The sequence below is a fragment of the Raphanus sativus genome, chromosome 5, assembly GCF_000801105.2.
Source record: "Raphanus sativus cultivar WK10039 chromosome 5, ASM80110v3, whole genome shotgun sequence".
Taxonomy (NCBI): Eukaryota; Viridiplantae; Streptophyta; class Magnoliopsida; order Brassicales; family Brassicaceae; genus Raphanus; species Raphanus sativus.
In genome coordinates, this window is record NC_079515.1 from 28,017,052 (window position 1) to 28,036,044 (window position 18,993).

The 18,993-nt window shown below is 32.7% G+C and overlaps 4 protein-coding genes across 8 annotated transcripts; 2 read left to right on the forward strand and 2 right to left on the reverse strand.

Moving 5' to 3' along the window:
- Positions 1 to 57: 57 nt before the first annotated feature.
- Positions 58 to 4,571, forward strand: LOC108863608 (uncharacterized). 5 transcript variants are annotated; one of them, XR_008946192.1, is made up of 11 exons: positions 59 to 419; positions 507 to 566; positions 657 to 824; positions 1,009 to 1,194; positions 1,483 to 1,613; positions 1,727 to 1,895; positions 1,980 to 2,109; positions 2,193 to 2,454; positions 2,662 to 2,829; positions 2,955 to 3,253; positions 3,579 to 4,571. XR_008946192.1 is itself a non-coding variant. In XM_018638092.2 (9 exons), exons 1-8 carry the CDS (start codon positions 225 to 227, stop codon positions 2,429 to 2,431), a joined length of 1,278 nt encoding a protein of 425 aa, XP_018493594.1. In that variant the 5' UTR covers positions 59 to 224; the 3' UTR covers positions 2,432 to 2,454; positions 2,589 to 2,644. The 5 variants fall into 5 exon arrangements, 3 of the variants coding, with proteins under 3 accessions (XP_056866770.1, XP_018493594.1, XP_018493593.1); XR_008946193.1 differs by having other exon boundaries at positions 2,729 to 2,829; XM_018638092.2 differs by lacking the exons at positions 2,662 to 2,829; positions 2,955 to 3,253; positions 3,579 to 4,571 and adding an exon at positions 2,589 to 2,644.
- LOC108863609 (transcription factor PIF6) lies at positions 2,574 to 4,121 on the reverse strand. Its single transcript, XM_018638095.2, is given in 5 exon segments — positions 2,574 to 3,231; positions 3,311 to 3,376; positions 3,472 to 3,606; positions 3,697 to 3,887; positions 3,890 to 4,121. Coding segments are annotated over 5 exon segments (996 nt in total). The 3' UTR covers positions 2,574 to 2,859.
- Positions 4,572 to 13,894: 9,323 nt separating the features above from the next.
- On the forward strand, positions 13,895 to 15,015 carry LOC108860003 (auxin-responsive protein IAA30). Its single transcript, XM_018633913.2, has 3 exons — positions 13,895 to 14,374; positions 14,607 to 14,703; positions 14,805 to 15,015. Exons 1-3 carry the CDS (start codon positions 14,002 to 14,004, stop codon positions 14,857 to 14,859), a joined length of 525 nt encoding a protein of 174 aa, XP_018489415.1. The 5' UTR covers positions 13,895 to 14,001; the 3' UTR covers positions 14,860 to 15,015.
- A 272-nt stretch (positions 15,016 to 15,287) lies between these two features.
- Positions 15,288 to 18,438, reverse strand: LOC108859060 (probable polygalacturonase). Its single transcript, XM_018632906.2, has 6 exons — positions 18,022 to 18,438; positions 17,355 to 17,672; positions 17,157 to 17,277; positions 16,912 to 17,086; positions 16,746 to 16,816; positions 15,288 to 16,351 (listed from the first exon to the last, which is right to left on the reverse strand). Exons 1-6 carry the CDS (start codon positions 18,037 to 18,039, stop codon positions 15,624 to 15,626), a joined length of 1,431 nt encoding a protein of 476 aa, XP_018488408.1. The 5' UTR covers positions 18,040 to 18,438; the 3' UTR covers positions 15,288 to 15,623.
- Between the last annotated feature and the right edge of the window lie 555 nt (positions 18,439 to 18,993).

Here is an 18,993-nt window from a genome sequence, read left to right on the forward strand (position 1 = left end):
CCATCAGACAGTGCTAAAGCGTACAATAAAAACGGCAGAGCATGTCGATTCGAGAACTCCTTTTGGTACGACTTGGCTATTCTCTCCGACGCCGATGGAGAATCTTCGTATAAAAAAACTAGATCGGCGGGAAATCGATTTTCAAATTAGCAGGATTCGTCTAAATTCACGAGTCTAGAAGCTCTTGTTTCCTCATCCCTGTTGATTTTTCTCTCCCACTAGAAATGGATTCGGATTCTGTGAAGGAGTTCATACGAAGAGAAGTCCCGGATTGGGACGACGATGAAGTGGTGGCGACGGCCAGATTCAAGGCGTTTAGTGGACAGAGATCCGATTGGGAAGTCAAATATCAGTTCTGGCGCGATTTGATCATCAAGGTCTCGCGTCGTTTCGGAGTGTTCATCATTGATCCTCTCCAGGTCTGCTCGAGTCAAATCTCTTTAGTTGGAAACTATTAGTAGAAGAAAACTGATTACATATCAATCCTTTATTGTTTTTTCTCAAAGGTGAAGAAGACTTGGTTTGATCGAGGAGGGATGACGCCTCTATGCATTGATCATGTACTGGTGAGTCTGGTGAAAAGTGACTTTTTGTAAGGTTATTTATTAGACTGTTGTTGAAAATTGATTGGTGTTTCTTTCTTCTTCGTTTTACAGTTATTGATGCATAGTGAAGGTGATGTTGTGCCGATAAGCCAACTCGAAAGTCCGGTTAGTGGGCGTTTATCTCGTTTGTTGAGGACATTGAGAAGTTTAGTGGCTCAACCTTCAGTGAAGCCGGGAGAGATTCTCGAAAGCAAACTTGTTATTGTTCCCCTCTTGAAAGTGCGTTTGATTTCTTCTTGTTTTGTCTTAGATAAAATGGTATTTTTTTTTCTATTGAATGAAGCTATCTTTTTAGGTGGTTTCTTTCCCTTTGTATAGCTGTTACGTTAATGTGTGGTAAAGAATTGTGAGTCTGTTGAGTAAGTATGTGGACATTGTTATTAAGTCGATATGTGTTGTGTAGGAGAAGGCTGCTGATGTGGTGAGACTTTTATCTGAGGGACACTGGACTTCTACTTGTGTTGTCACGCTGGACAAGTTCCAGGACCTGTGCGACGGCGGCTCGAATGAGGCATCTGCTGTTTTGAGTCACTTGTCAGGGTGTGGAAAAGCGCATAAAATCTTTATTAATCGGGGAGAATTGATTGAGGTTGGTTCTTATCCGTCTTTTTTTTGGTCTTATTACTCTTATATCATTTACCTGATGAAGATGTTAATCTTATATCTTGTATCTATGGATTATCGAATGTGTATTGTCTGTCCCATGAGATATATCGGGTCTTTAAAGATGTAAGTATCTTGCTTGAGTTTTGATGTCCAGGAAGTTCCTTTCCTAAATTACACATATTGCAGAAAGTAAAGCGTAGGCCAGGAAGTAGGCTCAGTTCAGGTCGAGTTATATGCATAATGTCTGTTCCAACATACTTGTGCCTTGCAGGGTGTCAAAGTGTCCTTTTCAGAAGCAGCACTTCCCAGTATTTCAACTTTAGACTGTGACATTCTGCACTTGTTAAGAACTACAGAGAAGCTCCAAAATCAACTTGAAGTCATGGACCAGCGCTGTGAAATGTAACACATTCTAATTCTCGATCATAGACTTGACGTAATTTAGTTTATTTTTTTTTTCCGTAAATGGTCAAATAGATTGAACTTAAGAGTTCGACTTTATTTTCGTTCTGTAGGTCAAGGAAATCTGCGTTGGCATCTCTAAAGTCTGGACACAAGAAAGTTGCTCTAAGGCATGCAAGGGAACTGAAGCTGACCACTGAGAGCAGAGAAAAATGCACGTCACTTCTGAACAGAGTAGAGGAAGTGTTGAACACTATAGCGGATTCCGAATCAACGAAAATGGTTTTTCGAACACTGAAAGCTTGTCATGTTGGGGACTTGTAATGAATATCAATAGTGCTTTAATTATATATCTGTGTTTGGCAGGTCTCAGAAGCAATCAAAACTGGAGCAAGGGTCATGAAGGACATCAAGATCAGTCCAGATGAAGTTCATGACTATTTGGAAGAAATTGAAGAAACCATTCAATCGCAGAAGGAAGTGGAAAAAGCTCTCGGTGAGTGGTGTTTTTGTTTCGTGTCATTTTGATTAGGCCACGAACTTTTTTATGTTGATATAGACTCTTTGTTGGTGTGGCAGAATCAGCTCCATATCCAGATATCGATGATGAAAATATTGAAGAAGAATTCTTGAAACTAGAAATGGAGCTTGAAAGTGAAAGTTCCCAGGCCAGACCAACGACTTCAGATACAGCAGATTCACTGGCTGATATGTTTTCGGAGCTTAAACTTGGCAACACAAAACAAATATTAGAGGAGCAAGCTACTGAACCAGTTCGAATGAAAGATGGCGGAAAACAGATTCTTGAAGCAGCATAGTTTCACAATGCATCTTCATTTTGGTGCGATCTCTTCTCTACTTGTTGTACAATATAAATAGAAAGGAACTTGGCAAAATCCAGATCCGTAGTATTTGTAAGCAATGCATTTTGTTGGGATTCAAGAAACTAAAGCTTCACTCTAATGTATAAATCAGATGTATTTGTCATCAGACGGAAACTAGTACTCGAGATAATAATAATTATTATCCTATATGTTACACGAACTAGGAAAGCTGGCACTAAATAGGAGAAACTTGAGCAGATCCTTTAATGGTAAGTTGTTCTTATCTTGTAGTGCTTTTTTGGATCTGTATGGTTCACCTTGATATGGCCCAGTGTTCTCAGTGAGAACTTCTCACTACTTACTTGGAGAATAACAAGTCGGCGAATCAGCAGGTAACTATCATCACTGTCTATTTCATCTGCTCACGGTTTATCAGATTCTTTAACCGAGAGGTTTCCTCCCATCTGGCTGGCATCATTTAGATTTGACGAAGTGGTGGGGTTTGGTATTTTCTTAGGCAAAGCAGCAGACGGCGGCGGAACAGATTGGGGCAAATAGTTTTCCGTTGGTGTGAAAAGTGCTGAGTTTTGAATTGGCATTAGTCCAGGATGGTTGAGAACCCTTAGCACATCTGGCGAGTTACCAACCAATGGCAAGCCAGCTCCTAGAACAGGCGCAGGGAGAAGCTGTGGTACGCCCATTGGCATACCTGTTGCTAGACCCATCTGAGAGTAATGCGGCCCCAAAGGCAACACCGTTGCTGGTGTAACAAATCTGTTACCCATCGCCATCATCTGTCATCCAAGATTTATACAGGTTAGAAACAAGAATCAATACATAAAAAAGTTGGAAGTATTTTGTTGTTTGTGATACCTGAACTTGAAGTTGAAGGGTCGTCATATAATTGATTGCTTCATCTAGTAATGCTTCGTTGTCGTCCTATGAACAGGTGAATATTTAGGGTAATGTAAGTAATGGTTCCAACAATGGTCTCTTTTGAAATAGATTAAAAAGTTTAGTATGTGTGGACAGACCTTTTGAGAATTAGGTAGTAGATCCTGCAGATTACGCATTTTCTTGTTGATATCTGTTTGCTTCTGTTTGCGTCTTCTCTTGACCAAAACCTTGCTTGTAATTGCAGGAACTTGTGGCCTCACATCATCTAGGCTCTGCGTTGAGACAAAAAAATGTTTTCAGACAAGAACCTAACAGATAAAACCCAAATTCAACAAACTCTGTGGATCAATCAACCCTCTTACACTGCTTTGATACGTCGATTCTTCACTGTCTTCAGTAAAATCTGTGGATTCATAGCCCAATTCAACCGATCTCTCAGCAACCGCAGATTGCTCATCCGGAGGTACAATATCATTTCGGTTCTCATAATCAACCACCATCCTCTTTGATGAAGAAGCTTTCAACGTCTGAATCAAATTAAGTTGATTCATCAGAGCATGTTTGTTTCATATGCAGCAACAACAAGAGGTTCTGGAAAAACCTGTGTGTCTACAAGATTCTTGTTACTAGTATCGACATCATGAATATGAACACTCTTCTTGAAATCCTCGTTATACTCGGCCTCGTACAAATCCACGATCGATTTGGTACGTTGATTCTGCAGAGAAAGGCCATTGGATCTTTGGCTCTTTGCAAGAATCTGCCCATTCTCAAACACAAGCTCCATATACTCTTGATCAGTTAACCTGCAACAACAAAAAAAAAAAACGTAAGAACAAACATCATCTGCATCATCTTGTGTGTATATGCTATGTGAAATGAAGAACTTAATTTGGTCTGAAGGTTGATGATGATGAGGGAGAAGTCATGTTTGTCTTGTTGAATGATCCCAAAAGGTTTTGTCTTCGTTTGGAAGAGTAACTAAAAGCTATATTTCTTTTGTTGATCAACCTCAGTGCCTTTTAGCTCTTTATATATATTTTCACTTTTGTTTTTTTTTTTCAACTATTATTTATTTAATTTTGGTTCTCAGGTGCATCCAACTAATAATATCTTAATAGGACAGTCCTGTTCATTTGTACTAAGTCGAATCTTAGCATCTTCTAGTTTTTTCTAGAACTTTCATCGCAAATTTTGATTTCTATAAACAAATCATTAATAAAATACAATTACATACTCCCTCTTTTTAACAATAAATGTTGTTAAATTTTTTTATATTTTATCTCTGTTTAATACTCCTTCCGTTTCAAAATACATGATGTTTTAGAAAGTTTTTGATGTTTCAAAATAATTGATGTTTTGATATTTTTATATTATTCTTAGTTTATAGAAAACTGTGTGACCAATAATGTTTAGTATTTATTTTAAAAGATTGGCTAAATTAGTTTTGATTTATATTTTTAATGTTACTTTTTAGGGAAGAGTGTATACCTTAATTATTGTGCATACAACCAAAACATCAAATATATTGAAACAGAGGGAGTATAAGTTTTGTTTGGTTTTATTAATCGATGAACTAAAAATAAAAGTAAAATTGGAAAAAAAAAAAAAATTGAACGTCTGGATCGATTATTATCGATTAATTATGCTATTACAATGATGAGAATATTACAAAGACGATTTTACAGCCGACAATTCTACCATCATGTGAGAATACCCGCCTGACTGCACCACTCTGAGCCGTCCTATAAGATCCATGTTCGATGGTACGCCCTGCACCATGCTGAAGATCTCCTGTAACCTGTTTTTCCATAATCTGCATAATTTGGTATTTTCTGGGGTTTGAACCCCAGACCTCCGGATGTAGAAGCAATTGAACCCTTAGTCAAACCACTGGACCAAGAGGGCTTCCACGTTGGAAAATTTATTTAATATATATGTTAGAAATGTTAAATAACATTTATAATCAAATAAAATTTAAAGACTAATATGATGTTAAACGGCGAAAATAAGAGTTGGGATTAATACAAAACAGTCACATACTGTCATATTGCCACAACATAAGACAATTATCTTAAAACATCAAATGAAAACAACAAAAGTTTATATCTCATCAGAATGATACCACGATACAATGTCAATAAATTACAATGTTTTAAGGTATTAACGACAAAAGAGAAAGAGAAAGAATGGGCCAAAAAGCCCACGTGGCTGTGGGAAGAACCTTCAGAGATGTCAAAGGACAATGGAGAGTGGGCTGGGCCACTACAAATAGTAAGTGGGTCCCACGGTGGAGTTTTGGCAGCTTTCTCCTCAAAGGGAAAAAGGTGAAGTGGGAAAAAGAAGAAGGGCGTGAACTTCACGTGAAAGCCACGTGATTCATGGCACCTTTCTGTGTTTCTTTTGTCGTCTTTTGCAATGTAATTAGACATTTGTCCTTCCATAACAATCAATCACTCACTCACTCTTCCCTTCTTTTATTTATGAATTTATTTAGTTCAATTATTCTTTCAAGTCACGAGCAAAAGAAAATTAAACTTTTTAATTTACAAATTAATATTAATCAGAAACTTGAATTAAAAAATTATCAATAAATGTGAATCAAAGCTATAACTGGACTAGCTAGTGAAAAAAAAAACGAATAAAACGCTCAGAACTCAAAAGAATAATACATGAAAAAGCTCCACTGTCTCCACAAAAGAATATAATATATGATTCTAATAATATGGTAGCTTCACGCTAAAGCTTACTACATACAATCGCATTTAACCAAATTAGATACAAGAAGAGATCCGGGAAATAGATGACCATCAATTTGCTTAGATTTTATGGTACATTTGAAAGTGAAAGAATAACAAAGTTTTTACTAATGTAGATGTGATACACTCAAATTAACGGATACATAATCATCATTTTAGATTGAGGCACAAGTTTTGAACACACAGAAGACGGTAACAACAAGTAGAGGTTTTAAATATACTGTCAATTATAGGGTGTTGGTGCTTTACAAATAGTTCGTGGAAAAATAATGAAGTTTTCTCAAAACAAGATTGGTATCTAGAAAGATTTAATAGTTTGATGGGAGTAAGAAATGTCAGAATTAGTTTATCCCCTCTTCATTCAGACGTGGAGGCACTAATTTGGGCAATAGAAAATAAGAGAAAATTACGTCAGTTTCAGATCACGTTTGCAACAGATTTTGACGATGGTTTTGAAACCAGAAGAATGACCCGTTTTTACAAGTTATTTGGAAGATATCAAGATTTTTCGAAAAAAAAATTTCAGCTTAGAGATTATTCATGTATCACGAAAGAAGAATTTGAGAATATATAATATAGTACGAAGTATCAGGACACAACTATCTTTTGTCGTTCACATAGATGCAGAGTTACCAATATGGTTTACAAAATCAACATAAATCTGTTTTTAAGCTCATGACATAAACAAAAAGAAAGATATAACAAGAAAAAGCCTATGAAGCATATTGACTCGTACGATTCATTGAACAATAAGACAATTATGATTATACATAGAGAATCCTGGAGATATCAAAATAGTATGCTTGCTTATATACAATCAATGGATTATTGGGCCCTTATCCGTCTTCAAAGCACATATGCTTGCTTATACTCTTCTGTTAACGCAATGTGAAAATAAGAGAGTAAAACTATGTAATGTGCATCGACGTGTGCAAATCAAATGGTCATTTGGTAGGGAATTGATGTTATCTGAGAGTCCAAATCCTAAAGGGAAACATAGCGTCATACAGCCACACATATTATTATCATATTTTACAAATTTAGGAATTAATAAAATAAAATAAAAAGAAATCCCAAATCAATCATGGGTTTAGTGCGTAATCTAAATCCACATTATTGAAATAAAATATAGTATCAATAGGTCTATAAAAAGGCACGCACGTAACACTCAATATCAACACGCACACACACCCCGGCCCGTATCTTTGCTTTATCGAGTTTCATGCATTCATATAAACTAATGTTTTAAGCAGCTTCATGAAACTAAACTTCTAGTATATAATAAGACAAATGAAAAAGAACTACTAAGACCTCACTAGATTGCACTACTAGACTACTTTAGACACCAAATCTTCCTCTATTTTGTAAACTTTGAAATGTAATTACGAAAAACATGTTTCTCGCTCGGTTTAAAGGGAATTTGATATCTTTTATCATAATTATAGAAGAAAACGTCACTGTAAAGTAAAAGTGGGAGATATATATATTTTAAAAACAAGAGCAAACTTATTTCCTTATGCTTAAATGAAAAAAACACCATTGATTGGGGAGAAAATGACTGAGTAGCTTCTGAGTCCATTCATACTCTTCAGATGAATTGGCGGATTATTAAGAGTTTAAGACTACTTAATTTTTGCAATATCGATTATAATCACAGAAGATCTACAAATTTTTTATTAAAATATCTTTGATAGACGGTTTGATAAATAGTTTCAAAAACGTAAAGATATTCATGGAATGTAATAAATGATCGTGCAAGTTGTATGGTCAACTTTGTATCATAAAAAAAAGAAGTAGAGAACGAGAAAAATTGAATGGGTTGGCCAGCAAGAGAGGCTACAAAGAGCCACGAGACATGCAATCATCCTGATTTGAAGCCACCCCATGATTTTACTGACAAGCAAACACATTGCAGTGAGGAAAGTTATCACAATTTGCGAGAAATATAAAGTAGATTTCTTGTTCTTTTTCCTCAAAAAGAGAGGGGAAATTTCTCTTACAACTTAATGCATTTGTAAAAGGACCAGACATTATCATTAAATCTTGAAACTATGAAAACTATGAGTGCCTTGAATTCTGAGATTCACTATTTTCCTTTTGAAATTAGTTTCAATACGTGCTCCCTCCGTTTCAAAATAGATGAAGTTTTAAGAAGTTTTGAAATGTTTTCATTTTTTAATGTGGTTTTTTATTTTATCAAAAACTGTGTGACCAATGATATTTTATAATGTCTTTTGTAATTGGTTAATTAGTTTTAAATTTATATTTTAATCATACTTATTAAAATAATAAACAATTCTCTTAAAATTTGTGCATATCCTAAAACTTCAAGTATATTGAAACAGAGAGAATAATATACATACTCCCTTTTGTTATTTATTTGTATATATATATACTTTATCATATAAATCTAAGCTCTGCAATTACTTATATTGTTTGATCAACTTTAGAAATAATTTTCCTTCTGTTTCATAATATTTGATGCTTTTCTTTAATGCAAAAAATTAAAAAAATGATATTTCTCTAAAAAACATTTTGAAGATATAATTTTAAATAAGTTAATTAATTAAAGAAAAACTTTAAAATACAATTGGTTGAACAATTTTCAATGAAATCTTAAAACTTCATGTGAATTAAATTAAAATAGTCATTATAAAACATCATCTATATATAAACGGATAATTATTTAATTTCCTTAAATTTGATTAAAATAACTATATTAATACTAGAAAATGAACCCGTGCAATATTAAACGGAAACTTATTTTATAAAATTAAATATTCCATATAAGGTAACTTTTTTTACAAAAACTGTTTATAATTGTTTTTGAGAAAATAGATTGTTACAAAATTATCTTACATATAACTATATTATATTAATTTTCTGATAATACTAAAATCTATATTTTGTTTATAAATTTGGTTGTAGTAAAATTACAAATATACTGATACCAAATAAGATATATGCTTATCATATATTTAGCAAATTTATTTAAAAATCTAAGTACAGCTGGATATTTGAAACTAAATAAAAGCAAAAACACTTCAGTCAGATCATTTACTAAATTAGTAAGGTAAGTTATAATGATAAGTCAAATATTCAAATTTGTTTGAGACTATGTAAGAAGTGTGTGGTCGAAAAATATGATTATATGATAATTTTAAGATATCTTATCCGTTAACATATTCTTCTTAACATATCATCCACACAATTTTCAACAAACATTTACAATGACTCACTGAACAGTTGTAAGATTCACTTAAATCGCTAATAATCATTTCCCATATTATGTGTAATTGTAATTCACTAAATATATAGTACATATATCAAATTGATGCATAAAATATTTTTAACCAATGCAATTATTAGGATGAAATACATGTTTATATATTTTTATAATTTTTAAACTCATGCAATTTTTATGATGAAGAAACACATTGTTAGGAAGAAAATATACATTTTAGACATTTAAATAACTTTGAGTTATTAAAATAAAAAGATACACACTTATATATCTTTGATAATTTCTATTAAGTTAATGCAAATCTTAAGATGAAAATACATATGTCAAAGATGAAAATACACAATTTTAATATTTGTTTGGATTCCAGAGTATATAGTTATTATATAATAGTACAATTACAATACATTACAAATAAATACATCATTACAAAAAGACACTTTATTGCAAATGAAAGGACAAATAATTGTAGAAAAGACAATTATTGAGATATTTTAACGAATTAGTTAAAATTAATGCGTAGTATTTTATAATGAAAAACACAATTTTTTTAATAATTATAAAAAGACATTTACTGATTGAGATATTATTAACTATTTAAAAAAAAGTTCCATAGTTGCATGTTTGGAAAACATAACTAATCTCAGTTTTTATGAAAAGACACAATTCTTATAATGAGAAGACACAATAATTAAAACTTATAAAGTTATTTATGAAAATATTATAACTATTTCTAAAAAACATTTCAATAATTGCATGTTGAAAAAAAACTTATTGGGCTACTTTTAAATATTTTAAAAACTTTTTCAATAGTTGCATGTCGGAAAAAGAAAATTTATCTCAATTTTTTATGAAAAGACATAATTTTTATATAAGAAGACACAACACTTAAACTAATAAAGACACTTATTAAGATAACTTAATAGAAAATTTTAAAATAGTTAAAATTATCCCAATAAGTTTATTAGTTTTCACAACATGCAACTATAAAATCCAATAGGTGCATGTTGAAAAAATGCAGAAAACAATTATTAGGATATTTTTACCTACTTTTAATGTTGTGAAAACAAAAATAAATCAGTTTTTTCTAAGAAAATATATCTTATAATGAGAAGACAAAACTTTTAAAACTAATGATTGTAGAAAAAATATTTATTAAATATTATAACTACTTTAAAAAAATACAATAGTTGGAAAAAGTCTAATCTCAGTTTTTTTATGAAAAAACACAACACTTAACATTAACTAGGATTATATGTGTCTTATACAATCAAAGTGTATGAATATATATATGACATAAGTCTTGGGCTCATGAAACATATGGTCACAAATGAAAAATTTGTAAGAAAGAAAAATACACTTTTTCATCTACTAGAAGAAAATTAAAACTAATAATTTCACTATTTCATTTGTGATTTTTTGCTAACCAATCAAGAATAATCATTTCTGTAATTCTTTGTTAACAACGGTTTATTTGAATATTTTCTAAATATTTTTAATAAAATAATTGCACACAACTTTCTTCTTCACCATTTTTAGTAAATTTATGAAAGAATTACAATAACAAACTCATGAATATGAATTATTTTGTAGTTTTTCAAAGTTATATATGAATAGTCATGATTTTCATATTATAAGTAGTTATTTTAAAATGATATCTATACAATACATTTTGAAGAGATACATTATTAAAAAAATACATGTATATGATTGAGAAAGCACATCTAAATATTTCTTTACAACCATCTGTAATAATTACATATTGAAAAACCATAACCTTTCATATTAGTTGAGATTCTTAAAATATTTTTAAATTAAAAAGACATATCTAAATATTTTCCCTCAGCCATTTTCAATAGTTATATAGTTGACAAGACACAACATTTCATCATTAATTATTTTTCAATAATTACCTAATTGAAAATATACAAATTTTCAACATTAATTGTGATTCATATTATTAATAGATTTATGCTTATTTCATTTCATGTTATAAGTAGTTTAGAAAAAACAATTTGTTTAAAAAATATAAATAGTTTTCATATTTTAATGCAACTTTTACTTATTGGATATTGTATGACCAATTAATAATGTTAGTTTTTTATAATTTGAATTTATAACTAAATGATACTTTATAAAAATAATAACTTTCTAATATTAGTGCTTTTAGGTTAAACTAAGTATATATATATATATATATATATATATATATATATATATATATATATATATATATCAGTTGCTCTTTCTATTTATTGGTGGATATTTTTTTGGAATATTCATGCTTTGTATAAGATCAAAGAAAAGTACTGACCAAATACATGCAACATATTGGTAATCCAGAAACATAAAAAGAAGTGTACAAGATGTATAAGAGAGTAGTACAAATTAAAGGGGACAAAAGAGTGGTGTAGACCGTAGAGAAAATTTTCAAGAAGAAAGAAAGAAAGAAAGGAAAAAAGTGATGAATGATGATGGTAATGGTAGGGATGGTGGGGAACATATCGCTTCTTTATCTTTCACCCTTGTTTTCTTCTCTCTCTTTCTCTCTATAACATGTTTAGAGTTTCTTCTGGTTCAAGCTACATCTTTTTCTGTCTAAAATCTATTTGCTTCTTCAAACCAAACGTTATCTTCGCCCTATATCGGTTATTAACTAACTGTGTAAGCTTTTTTTTGTCTCACCACTACCTGTGTATGCTTAATTCTGGCTTATTGATAAATACAATACCAGTAAAAAAACAAATGCATTACCGTACATTTCTATTAAAAAATCCCTCAGTAATAAAAAAGGAAAAAGAAGAAAGCAAGTAGTTTAACCACGAGTCGGTCGAATGGTACATGGTGTTCCAAAATTCCTTAGTAACCTGAGTTTGAATCTGTTGCCATTCAAATTACTCTGACTTGAGGTCACACAGATATGATCCATGATTTCGGCACATTTGACTATACTTTATCTCGGAGATTAGTCCAGGATACCCACAGAATTATAAAAAAACAAGTAGTTTCGAATGATCTTGTGAACTTAATTGGCATGAAGAATCTAAAGGTATATTTTAGATTTCATTAAGAAAATTAAAACAAGACTGGTCGTGACCCGTGAGTGCCGTCTTCTTAAGAAAATAGATGGATTATTCATCCTAAATACTCCGTCAATAACAAAGAAAAAAAACTAAAGAGAGTGATGTGGCCATAAAGTGAGGAGACACGTGGAAAAAGGCACGTGACGTGGGGAATGTGAAAATGTTGTCGATGGTGTTTTACGGGCATTGTGTCTGCATTTTCTCGTGCTTGCAAAAGAAAATGTTTTCAAGTGTGTGATTAAGATTGTGACATCTCCTTAGGTCCCTTTAAATGTCCAGAGGCGAAGAATCTTTCATTACCTCCTCTCTTTAAGGTTACGCATTCATTACTCATCTATCATGCTTCTCTTCCTTGATTGATAAAAGTGTTGCTGGTTTAGTACCGAAAATTAGTTGGACTTACTATTTGCTTCATGTTAAATAAAGTAACATGTAAAGAAATTGAAGAACCAGCAACACTTTTATCAATCAAGGAAGAGAAGCATGATAGATGAGTTACCATCAAGTGTTGCTGGTTTAGTACTGAAAAATTGGTTGGACTTACTATTTGCTTTATGTTAAATAAAGTAACATGTAAAGAAATTGAAGAGTGTAACTAAAAGCGACGTGGATTAGAATCATGTGAAAACTCACACACTTATCATGCTAGTTAATGACGTACATGAGACGTGTTTAGCAGTTTATGTTCCATTAAACAAACATTTGGACCATTTTTAAAAGTGTCTCGCGGTTATAAAGAACCCTTAATTGTGGAAATGGTGTTTGTCTAACCCACGAATGCATCAATGCGCGTCACGATAGTCTCATGCATTGAACTTTGATTTAATAAGGAGTTAAGGACGAAAGTTAAATAAACAATAGGTTTATAAAGTTCAATGTATTTTTTTTTCTATTTTTCCTTCAAGAAATAATGTTCTTATCCGGTTAATCAGAACATGTATCTCTTGTCTACATTCATCTAACTCCTTAAAGTTAGGCCTTAATGTATTTCATAAAAGAATAAATGTATAAAACAATGTCACTTCAACAAGCGCTTACATGCAGTGTTGGTCCTCTCGATTTTCTGCTTGATGTTGCTCAATTGGTGTTTCAAAGAAGTTTTATTTCTTGTTAGCTGATGAATCTGTACATAAACCATGTTTTGTTTGTTTTTAATGCAATATAAAATTACCAGTTATACACTGAGTAAGTATGTGATATAAAGATATGAAGCTATATAAACCACACATCTTCTCCACATATTAGTCATTTTAATTCGATAACTAAAATCCAAAACTGATATATACACATAAAACAATAGAAATTTAATTAGAACACACCCAGCAAAAAAATCCGAGCAAGAGAGTCAAAACCAACACTTTGACCAAGTGTCTGCATGACACGTGGATTTGTCTGCCTCATCAACAACATCTTTAACCACACTGTCTCATCATTCCACCATCTCCGTTGTTATTTATTTAAAAACAAATATATTAATAATAAATTTCTCCTATATATATATACACACACGTTCAAATCATTAGTCACCTGCTTAGAATAAAGATCATAGAGAGATAGAGATAATAACCCAAAAGAAAGAGAAAAATGGGAAGAGGTAGAAGAAGCTCATCGTCTTCGTCGATAGAAAGTAGCTGCAAAAGCAACCCATTTGGTGGCTCTTCGAGTAATAATACTCGGAACTTAAGCACTGACCTGAGGCTCGGACTCAGCTTCGGATCATCTTCCGGACAATATTACAACGGTGGAGAAAATCATGAATACGGAGTCGCTGCAGCTGCTGATCATGAAATGATCATGGAAGAAGAAGATCAAAACGAGTGTAATAGTCTTGGAAGCTTCTACGTGAAGGTTAGCATGGAAGGAGTTCCTATTGGAAGAAAGATCGATCTATTTTCTCTTAGTGGATACCATGATCTGATCGCAACGCTTGATTACATGTTCAACGCCTCAATCCTATGTAAGAATCTACACACATACATATATTTGCATGTTGACCAAAACCCCTCTATAGTTTTTTGTTAAGAGAGATGAATAACTATACATATATCTTTTCATTATATTTTCCACATTTCTATCTATTTAGTTATATAATAGAATATCCTTGCATGTAGATCATAACACATATTCTATATACGAAATAATATAATTTACGGGAACAAGAAGAGTGAGAGTTGTGAAAATTGAAACAGGGGCTGAAGAGGAAGAGATGTGTAGTGAGAAGAGTCATGTGCTAACATACGCAGACAAGGAAGGTGACTGGATGATGGTTGGAGATGTTCCTTGGGAGTAAGTACTTTTATTATTTTTTTATTTTTATTTTTATTTTTATTAGTGACTGTATATAATGATGCTGAAGTCTAATGTGGGTTTAATTGATTATGCTATAGGATGTTCTTGTCTAGCGTGAGAAGACTGAAGATCTCAAGAGCTTATCACTACTGATTTGACCAATACAGAGTGGGAAGTAGTTAGTTTTGTCATGATGTAAATCACCTCGGAGATTTTTATTCAAAATTTTGTTTCTAGTTTATTACGTAATGTTTTTACTCGGTTAAAACTTGCAAGGAGGAAAAAAAAGTTCAGATCTTTCTTTAGAAAGTTTATGTTTTTGTTGTTTCTTAGTTTTTTTAGTTTCAGGAAATCCCTAGCGGTAATAAAAACTAAATATTATATGAATCAATTTGGTACAATCGTATTTTTAGAATAAAATCTATCTTCCATTTTTATATATATATAAAAACTTAAGTTGTGTCTGATCACAAACAATACTTTCAGTAATTTAAAAAAAAATTATTTGGAAATTCTCGAATGACTTTCAGGCATAATAATGATTTTTAACCAAAAACTGATAAGTTAAGATTTTAGATATTAAAAAAAAATAGAATTGAGATATAAGAAAACAAAACTTCAACTACAAATGACTCTTGTCGGAGATATATTACACTTGTTCTGCTCACCAAAGCGTTTAAAAATTGAAAACCCATCGAGAAAAAAAAAATTAAAAGAAAAACCTCTTAAAGCCACTCTGACCACTCTGAATGTGTTCCTCAGTGCACACAAATTCACAAGAAAGCAAAAGAAAAAACAAAGAAGAGAGAACGACCAAAAGCATCACTTTAAAGAAAAAACGAAACCTCATAATAAATTCTAAGGAAAATTGATGAAGTTCTTCACACCCAAGCAACCAGTGTTTTCCCCTTTAAAGGTCAAACTTCAGTAACTTGCCAAGAAAGAAACCATTGTGATCTACTTAAACCACTTGATGTCTCAAGATTATTCTCTGATAACCCAAAACAATCAGAGCTATGCTCCGGGAAGATACTCTCTTCAAAAGAATTACAACTAATCTCCGGCCAAACCCACTGCGAGTAGCCTCTAACATTCGAGCATTTCCACGGAGCTTTCTTCGAGTTCTTCTTCACCCTAAGAGTAACATTAATGAAACATATATTCTTAAACTCATCTCCTTCTATACCTTCAAGAAGACCCGCAACACCGATATCTTCACCATAAACATTCTCAAACGTGATCTTCTCTATAGAAGGAAGTGCTTTAGGATCGAAGTCTTCATCAGGATGTTCACCGTACTTACCAGTGAACCTAATAGCTTTCTTCACGTTAACAAGCTTCACGTTTGAGACGTGAACCTTTCTTACGTACCCGCCTCGTCCAGGAGAAGTCTTGATTCTGATACCAGTACTGGAGTTCAATAGATGCAAGTCTTTGATGTAGATGTCAGATACACCTCCTGACATTTCACTTCCTATGGCTATTCCTGAGCTTGAAGTGGTTTGACCCGTTAACCTATTGATCTTGATCTTGGAGCTCGGTCTTGCGTAGGATATACCATACTCGTCCCATCCACTTTTTATCGATACTAAATCATCTCCAGTAACTATGTAACAATCCTCTATGCAAACATTAGTTGATGAGTCTGCATTAAGCAAAAATGGTGAGACCATGTCTGATATATTATTAACTACTCCAGGAGCAAAGTTTGCAATGGAAATGATGAAGTGTAAGCTTTAAAAGATAGATTAGTAGTCCATTGTTTCTGAGAATACGCGAAAAAACTAGTATAATGACAAGCTAATAAACCGAATGAACCAAATCTTTTTAAATTCATTGAGAGTTGTTTTGAAAGTATGTCTACTGAAACCAAAGAATAAAGAAAAAATTTCAAATTTTATTAATCAAATCATAAATAGCTTAAAACCATGAGCTTATATGAAAACTTAAAAAAAACTATGAAACCCCTAATTCTAATTAAATAAAGAAAGTTGTTTAAAAAAAAGAAGTAATTAATCTATGTTGCATCAATAACTTACCTGGATCAACTCCGTCTGTATTTGGAGAGTCAAGAGGAGCCAAGATTATGAGATTCTTTACAACAACATCTCTGTTCAAACGTCAAGAACTATCCAAGTCAGACCACAAGATTAAAAAAAAACTTAGCTGTAATAAAATAGCATTAGATAACTAGTGTGACGTGACCTGCAATAAACAGGATGAATGTTCCAAAAAGGTGAATTCAAGAAAGTGAGGTTGGAGATGATAAGACCAGTAGAGTTCATGAGCTCAACGAGATGAGGTCTTGTATAGTTTAGCTCTCCATTTCTGAACCAATCCCACCATATACTTCCTTGACCATCAATTGTCCCGTTCTCGCCTATGATATCATGAGACTATACATTAAAAAAAACGAATCATTTCGTATAAATTGTTATATAAGTTAGTACCTGTGATGACTACATCTGTGAGGTTCTGACCATATATAAGACTCCTATGCCTTCTACCAGGCAACTCTCGTCCTCGTCCATACGATGGTAATGGATCAACCACAGGCCAATTCTCCGAGCTCTGAGAAAAGACATATATAAGTAATCACATTGTTATGTATGCTTTTAGAAAGAAAAAAAAAAAGGGCAGAGACTTGCCGTTGAACCGAGAATGGTTGCACCCTTGTCTAGCCATAACGTTAGGTGGCTGATAAGGTCGAAACTACCGGTAAGCCACTGACCAGCGGGAACAAAAAGCTTTGCACCTCCTTTGTCAGAGAAAGAGTTGAGGTAGAACAGAGCATTCTGAAAGGCTTTAGTGTTTAGTGTGACGCCATCACCAACGGCTCCAAACTCTGTGATGGAGACGCTGTGAGGCCGGTGAAGAATCATTGAATTGGAGTATTCACAGTGCAGGATTCCTTCAACGCTAAACCAAGCACCATAGAATGCATGTACCAGTAGCACATACGAGAGCTGCAAAAAGCCAAAAAAAAAACATATGTGATATCTATCTCTAAATTGAATTCTCCATCTTTGTAGAGAACATTATGATCCTATGATGTTGACAAGTCTCAAGCACAATGCATTTCACATCTATAAGCAAGCAAACACCAAATCAGGAAGAAAGAGGATATTTTTGAACAGTAAAAAAAAATTGATCTCTGATAAACATTCTCAACCTTTTAAATCAGATTGCAGATGTTTAACAGACAAAGACATGTTATTATTACCAGATTTGAGAGACAGGGAAATGGAAGTTGACAATGTCATGTCCAAACAAAAGACCAAGGCACACGAAGGAGAGTGATGGAATAAAACTTACAAGGAAAAATCTCTTCATATGAATAGAAGATCTGTAATCTCCTTCAGCTCCAGAAACCTAATTCTTCTTGACAACTATCCGAGTTTCTTAGTTAGCAAAAAAAAAATAAACTATCTGAGTAAAAAGAAAAATTAAAACTTTGAAAAGATCAGTTTCTCTCTCATGGGGCGGGGGGCTTGGCTTTGATTGAAGCAAGTTGCAAAGAGTGAGATAAGATGGGTTCAGGTGGTGAGAGGAAACAAGGGAACCCACACTAGACAACTAGAATTATTGAAAGTGACCGTTTGTGCCCGCCAAATTTTCAAAGCATAGTAGTTAGTAGTAGTAGTAGTAGGTCCATCTTCTTCTATCTTCTCCGTACCATTTTCCTTTTACCATTTATCTCATTCCCGTACGCAAATGGCAGAAATACAAAAAACAGGAAAACATATATTATAATAAGTAGTTTGTAATAATCAAATAGTATTAAAGAAGAATAGCATTCGATGAAACCTAGGATGTCTGTAGATACCTTATTCGAGATGTTCTGTTAGAAACAGACAAAGAGGGTCACAGATTACTGAAGCTAGAAAGAGAGAGAAGACCAGTCTGTAAAATGAACTCTAAGGAATCAATTTCTTCTTTGTTTTGTTCCTTCTTTTTCTTTTTGAATCAAATGTGATCAGTTATCACGAGAAGATGAAAAAGACGACGGATCAGGTGACGCGTGGATCATCTCTTGACTATGTTAGAGTTGACTCTGCTACTGTAATGTCACTTTTTTTAAAAGCAAAATCTAATTTCAGTTAATTTAAGTGTAGTACTTAAGAGAGAGGCAAAATCGCAGGGAATAGAATTCAGAAGTGCTTCTACACTTGTGCTAAAGAGAAAACCATTACTAACAAACGTAATTAATGAGCATTTTATAGTTTCAACTTCCAACATTTTTATTAATTTATATATGAAATTTTGAAACTATGAACTGAATAATTT

Excerpts from the sequence above, each read along its gene's own strand:
- LOC108863608 (XM_018638092.2), top strand. The coding sequence starts at position 225 with ATGGATTCGGATTCTGTGAAGGAGTTCATACGAAGAGAAGTCCCGGAT. Across the intron at positions 567-656 it reads TATGCATTGATCATGTACTG|TTATTGATGCATAGTGAAGG; the intron begins GTGAGTCTGGTG and ends TTCGTTTTACAG. Across the intron at positions 825-1,008 it reads TTATTGTTCCCCTCTTGAAA|GAGAAGGCTGCTGATGTGGT; the intron begins GTGCGTTTGATT and ends TGTGTTGTGTAG.
- LOC108860003 (XM_018633913.2), top strand. The coding sequence starts at position 14,002 with ATGGGAAGAGGTAGAAGAAGCTCATCGTCTTCGTCGATAGAAAGTAGC. Across the intron at positions 14,375-14,606 it reads GTTCAACGCCTCAATCCTAT|GGGCTGAAGAGGAAGAGATG; the intron begins GTAAGAATCTAC and ends AAATTGAAACAG. Across the intron at positions 14,704-14,804 it reads GTTGGAGATGTTCCTTGGGA|GATGTTCTTGTCTAGCGTGA; the intron begins GTAAGTACTTTT and ends ATTATGCTATAG.
- LOC108859060 (XM_018632906.2), bottom strand. Across the intron at positions 17,087-17,156 it reads CACAGATGTAGTCATCACAG|GCGAGAACGGGACAATTGAT; the intron begins GTACTAACTTAT and ends ATGATATCATAG. Across the intron at positions 16,817-16,911 it reads ATTCATCCTGTTTATTGCAG|AGATGTTGTTGTAAAGAATC; the intron begins GTCACGTCACAC and ends ACGTTTGAACAG.